Source organism: Peromyscus maniculatus, chromosome 11, assembly GCF_049852395.1.
Source record: "Peromyscus maniculatus bairdii isolate BWxNUB_F1_BW_parent chromosome 11, HU_Pman_BW_mat_3.1, whole genome shotgun sequence".
Taxonomy (NCBI): domain Eukaryota; kingdom Metazoa; phylum Chordata; class Mammalia; order Rodentia; family Cricetidae; genus Peromyscus; species Peromyscus maniculatus.
In genome coordinates this window covers 8,253,647-8,259,646 of record NC_134862.1, presented here as the reverse complement: position 1 = coordinate 8,259,646, position 6,000 = coordinate 8,253,647, and the positions used below count along the sequence as shown (strand labels likewise).

General features: G+C 51.7%; 1 protein-coding gene across 1 annotated transcript in view; it reads left to right on the top strand.

The window, feature by feature from the left end:
• Positions 1 to 1,869: 1,869 nt before the first annotated feature.
• Tfcp2l1 (transcription factor CP2 like 1) overlaps positions 1,870 to 6,000 on the top strand; it is a 56,254-nt gene continuing 52,123 nt past the window's right edge. The window contains exon 1 of the mRNA XM_006994895.4: positions 1,870 to 2,032. Coding sequence (XP_006994957.1) covers positions 1,971 to 2,032 — 62 coding nt within the window. The 5' untranslated portion in view covers positions 1,870 to 1,970. The remainder of the gene's footprint in view (positions 2,033 to 6,000) is intronic.

The window sequence follows — 6,000 nt, the reverse complement described above, 5'->3', positions numbered from 1 at the left end:
TTTGTTTTTTTCAAGACAGGGTTTCTCTGCGTAGCGCTGGCTGTCCTGGAACTCGCTCTGTAAACCAGGCTGGCCTGGAACTCACAGAGATCCGCCTGCCTCTGCCTCCCAAGTGCTGGGATTAGGCTGGCTAGTTTTTACGTCTTCGGTGACACTGGCCAGTGTCGGCTGGCTGCTCACCCACTGGCCTTGCTAGAACGACAGGAGCCTCCGGAAGGGCTGGCTCATTGGCATTTCCTCGGGTGCTCTCCACCTGAACACATGCACCTGTCACAGTCCCTAATGGGAAACTTAGTGGTCAGGATGTTCATTACAGAATTCTTTAGTATCAATATCTGGGAGAGTGAGAAGGATAGACAAAGGTGACCGCTTCTTCCAGTTTCTCCATGGGGTCTCTGGGGCTAAAATAGCCTCTGCATTGTCACACATCTAAAGAAATGGGTGTGATAGCCTCAGGAATGTTGACCCCCACCCCACCCCCCGGAGACACGTGACTTCCAGGAGCATCCAGTGCAGCAGAGGTTGTCCCTGGAGAGGCCGACAGGGAGGGACTGACACAGTGGCGCCTCACAGAGCAGCGACCTGCAGCTAGAGAGAGCAGGGCCAGCAAGGAAGGGAGGACTTGTGTATCTGCAGTCAGGCTGTGAAGGGCTCGGGTCGCCAAAGTTGCACTCAGTTACTTCCCTGACTGAGGCCCCGGGGCATGGTCTGTGGGTCCAGCTCCAGGGGTTGTACCACTTCCTACCTGCCCGTGCCCACTGTTCACACTCAGCCAGGCTCACCTTTCCAAAAGCAGATTATAAACAACATCAAAACCTTAAAGGGCCAGAAAGATGGTAAATGTGCTTGCTGCCTATCCTGAGGACCATAGTGAAAGATGGCACATTGATAAGGGTGCTTGCTGCCTGTCCTGAAGACCTTAGTTCGATCCTCAGACCCGCATAGAAAAAGAAATGACTCCTGCAAGTTGTCCTCTGAACTTCACGCATGCCAAGGTACAATGCCGCGCACCCCAACCCCCCTCAAGAGAGGTGTAGGGTAGGGACGGAGAGAGAGAATTGTAAACTAAAAACCAACCCTAAGGAAGTGGGAAGAGACCCCAGTCTCCTGTGTTTCTGTTGCCCTGGACACTTCACCCCATTTCCTAAGCTCTTCTGTAGGTCACAGGAGCCCCGCTCATCAAAGCACAGGGCTGTCACAAGCCTCGTGTCTCTGTAACTACTTTCTCTTCAGATGCTTGCTAGGCACATCTGGACTCCAACTAAGGACAAACTGGGCTCTGAGTAACACGCCCAGGTGTCTATTTTATTTTACGGAAAGGTCTCCTGCATTTCCGTAACTTTACTGTGTAGCAGAAAATGACCTTGAACTTGTGATCTTTCTGCCTCCACCAGTGCTGGGATAACTGGTCTGTTCTACCGCACCTGGGCTTAGAACCAAGGCTTTGTGTATGTTAGGAGAGCAGTGAACTGCATAAACGCCCAGCCACAGAATTAAAGACAAGAAAAAGCTACAGGGGAGGAAAAAAAAAGCCATAGCATCAGTGTTCAGTGCAAGGAAATACAAAAGCAACCTTAAGGCGACCCAGAGTGCCAAGGTACTTCTGCCACTGACAACTGCCCTGTGGCTCTGGGGATCTGCCCTGGGCTCAGCGTCGGGGCTGAGAGGCGAGCAGGCAGCAGCAGCGAGGGTGGCCGCGTCCCCAGGGTCAGCGGCCAGGAGCTAGCTCCGGGAAAGGCACAGGACAGCTCAGCCAGGTGCGGCCAGCGCCGCCCTCCCGCCGCGCTAGCCGTGGGGGGCGGACCTGCAGTAACCACGCCCCAGGATGCCACGCCCACCCGAGGCCCATAAAAGGCGCCGCCCGCCCGCTGCTCGGGTTCGAGTGCTGCTTTAGGGTGCACTGCTGACGGCCTGCGACGCGGCGTCCAGCTCGGTGCCACGCCCCAGCCGGTGCTGCGGGAGCCCCAGCCATGCTGTTCTGGCACACGCAGCCCGAACACTACAACCAGCACAACTCTGGCAGTTACCTGCGGTAAGACCGGGCAGCACCTGCCTGCGATCCGGGTCAGGGCGCCGACCGATCAGTGCGGCCTCCAGGGTGGGGACCCTCCGGGAGACCCCCGGGGGGGGCTGATCAGGGAGGCGGCGCGTTGATGCCCGCGGGCCGGTTCTCCGAGGTCTCCCTGTCGCTCGCAGCGTCCCCGACCGGGTCCCGCAGCTTTCCCTCTCCCTTCTCCAGTTGGAGAAATAAACTTGCCACATCCATCAGGAGCTCGTGTGTCCCGGGAAGCCAGGCCCCCAGCTCTTTGCTCTTCGCGGCCGGTAGGCCCACAGGTGGGTGGCGGGAGCCGGTCTGCGCTGCACCCTTGTCGGCCGAGGCTCCAGGGGTCTGGCTGTCCCTGCCCGGGTGAGCTTGGTGTGGCCCCCAAGGCCCCGGCTTCACTGAAATCTCTTCTGCGGGGATTTCTTGGCGTACTTCAAGCGAAGAGGGTCCCGCGGGTTTTGCAAAGTTCTCTGAACTCCCTGCTTTAGGAAGTAGACCCCCCCTACCCCCACCCCTTTTCCTTCGGTGACTATGGGATTCTTTTTCCACTGTGGTGCAGCTGACTGGAGGGCTAATAGGCAGGCATTTCATTTTCTGAACTCGCCAGAACCAGCTTCAACCTGTCTTTATTTCCATCCTAGTCACAGTTTATTATATGTGCCTTACTTAACCCAAAGGGTGTTGGACGTGGGCTCAGGAAAACGTGAACTGGCAAGCAGAAGTCAATCCCAGCTACAGAACCTTAAGTGCTTCCTTGGACCCCCAAATCTCCCCGCTTGGATTTTCTGTTGTTTATTTGTACTTTCCAGCTTCTGATTCATTTATGTCCAGAAATCCTCTGGGAAGGCACCCCCTTCTTAGCAAGCCAAGGACTGACCAGGTCTCACTGGTGTATCTTCAGTTGTTGTTTGTTTGTTTGTTGAAACTCAGGTCACAGTAAGTGGCGATTAGCCTAGGGTCTAGACTGCAGACCCCGGTGTGGTGAGGGTTATGCAAAGCCCACTGTTAAAATGCTTCAGAGTAAAGACATGTTAACTGTATAACACTACAGGGTTGCTTGTAGTTTCTTTGGAATTGAAGTGAGTGGCCATTAGGTATCTCATCCTATTTTAAAAAGGAATTTGAAGGTGACCTTGAGCTGAAGGAAGCGTATTTGAAAGCTAGATGCATAAGACATCATCCTAGTAGGGGACGGTTTTGTGAGACTCGGAGAGGTGTGGTTTCTGCATCTGTGCCTGCCATGGAAGTTTGTGAGCCGGCCCAGATACTTTTAGGCTTTGGACTTTGCATGGGAGAAGGACGGAACATTGGGGCTGAGAGCCACTACAAAGCCACACTGGCTCCTTTGAGGAAGCAGTGGGTGAAGACAACCCATACTCCCCTCCTGGAAGCTGTTTTATTATTATTATTATTATGTATTTTTACTTTCAAATAGACCCAGTGAGGATATTTTTCTTTGTTTTGCTTTCCTTTTTAAAAAATGTTTTAAATTTAATTTTATTTTCCACAGTGCTGGAATGAACCCTGGGACTTCCACTTCTTCCATTTTGACAACTTCCGGCCCTCCTTTTTATCATGATTATTTTTGTTCTGCTAGAAGTTCTGCAAGCCCTCTGACTTCACCGAACAGTGAATGGCCTTCCAGTCCCTCCCTCTCCTTTGCGTTTGATGTTCTGGTGACTTTTATTCCTTGGCAAATAAGGACACCAGGCCAGAGAAACAAGTTAGTGTTGAGTGACGGTTCTTAACAACCCCCCTTGTTTTTTAATTTAAAAGTAACAGTGCATGGATTATTAACTTAACATGGTCTGGGCAAACATGAAATTATGCAATTCTTAGGTGAGCAGGATGGCTCGCTCCTTCCCGAGCTCCTTGATAACTGCCCAGCCTGGAGAAGGGGAAGAAAGGTTTGTTTCTTGTGAAGGTACAGCTGGGCAGCAGACAGGAATAACTGAAGCGCCCTTGTGGGCAAGGTTTCCAGGTGTGCCCAAAGGCAGGCTTTCTGAGAATCTGTTAGACGCTGTCCGGGTGTGTGCTGGGTTGTGTTTTGTGGACACTCATTTATGATGGTGCACAGGGAACACATCGTACTGGCGATTAGGCTGTGAAGTGGGGTCAGCTGATCTGATTCATGGCCCAGACCCGGGGAGGGAGGAGGCTCATCAAGATAGGGCGGGACACCTTTTGGTAGCTGTTTCTGTGGCAACATAGTTTAGAATCTTTAAGCCTTGCCTGCCTGCAGGTCATTCTGATCCTCAGGGATTTCAGTGTTCCGTGCAAGGACATTATCTGAAGTCCTGGCAACTCAGCAGACTGAGGTGAGACAGTTCACTGAGTCTGGGAGTTCAAGGCTAGCCTGGGCAACATACTGATACACTCCTGAAAAAGTCTAAAAACCAATTCCTCTGCCACAGGGTGATTGGAGGCTGATGTGTACATGTATGTGATGGTGTGTGTACATGTATGTGCATGCGTGTAGGGGCCATAGGGCCGCCTTCAGTATTGTTTTGTTTTTGTCTTTTGAGACAGGGTCTCACTATGTAGCTCTAGCTGTCCTGTAACTCTCTGTAGATCAGGTTGGCCTCGAACTCATAAAGATCTACCTGCCTCTCCCTCCCAAGTGATTCGATTAAAGGTGTGGGCCACTATGACTGTCCAGTCTTTAGTAGTGATCCTCGGGTACCATTCATTCTGTTTTTTGAGGCTGGGTCACCTACTGGTCGGAAATTTGACAAGTAGGCTAAGCTGGCTGGCCAGTGAGCCTCGAGGGTCACCCTGTCCCATCTCCCCAGCACTGGGATCTCTGCTGTGTGCCGCTACACTCAGCTTTTGTAGGCCGTGGGCTCTGGGATTGACTTCGGTCCTTGTGCTTGCAAATGTTTTAATGACTGAGCTGTCTCCCCAGCCCAGGGCTGATGTTTTTGGTGTAGGGAACATGATGTAGAGGTGAAGGAAACAGCTCTCTGAGTATTCTAAGATTTGCCGCTTGGGTAAGAAAACCGAAATCAAGGTTTTCTATCTTCATGGTATTTTGGAGAGATCATTATGAGCTTTTAAACAGGAGCTCTGGGCTGGCAGCATGGCTCAGCAGGTAAAGGTGCTTGCTACCAAGCCTAATGACCTGAGTTCAATCCCAGGAGTCCCCACGGTGGAGAGAGAGACAGCTCCCAAAAGATCTTGGTGTTAGCACACACGCTTATATGCAGTTGTTCACATGTACGTGTGCCTGTGCACACTCACACATCCAGATAACCAACTAAATAAATACATGTCAGAAATTCAAAAAACAACAAAAACAAACAACAAAACCCCAACGGGGGCGCCTCCCCCCCCCCCCACACGCCTTTAATCCCAGCACTCGGGAGGCAGAGGCAGGCAGATCTCTTGTGAATTTAAGGCCCAGCCTGGTCTGCAGAGCGAGTTCCAGGACAGCCAGGGCTACACAGAGAAACTTTGCCTTGAACCCCCTCCTCCTCAACAGAAAACCCCAAATAAACAAGCCAGTTGTCCTCTTTTTGGAAGAGATGGAGGTGTGTGTCCCTCTGGGCGAGGAGGCCACTGGCTCTTCAGTTACGTAGCTTACAGTTAGGAAGTACTGCCGAGCGGAGGAGTTGATCACAGAATAGAAATCGGGGCTGGTGAGGTGGCTCTTGGTAAAGGTGCTGAGTTTGACTCCCCGAGTTCAGTCCCTGGGACTCATATGATAGGAAAGACCTGAGTTTTGCAAGTTGTCTGTGACTTCCACACATGTCGTGATATGTGTGTGACTCGCCCCCCCCCCACTAAATACATAAATAATATAAAAAACGGGAACAAAAATTGTTCAGAGGGTTATTCTCAAAGATGCCTTGAACAAGTACTTACAGACAGGCTTATAGTTCTGTGGTACAGCATTGTTTAGTGTGCACACCACAGTTCGAGGTTCGGTCCCTGAGAAGTACATCCCTCCCCCAGAA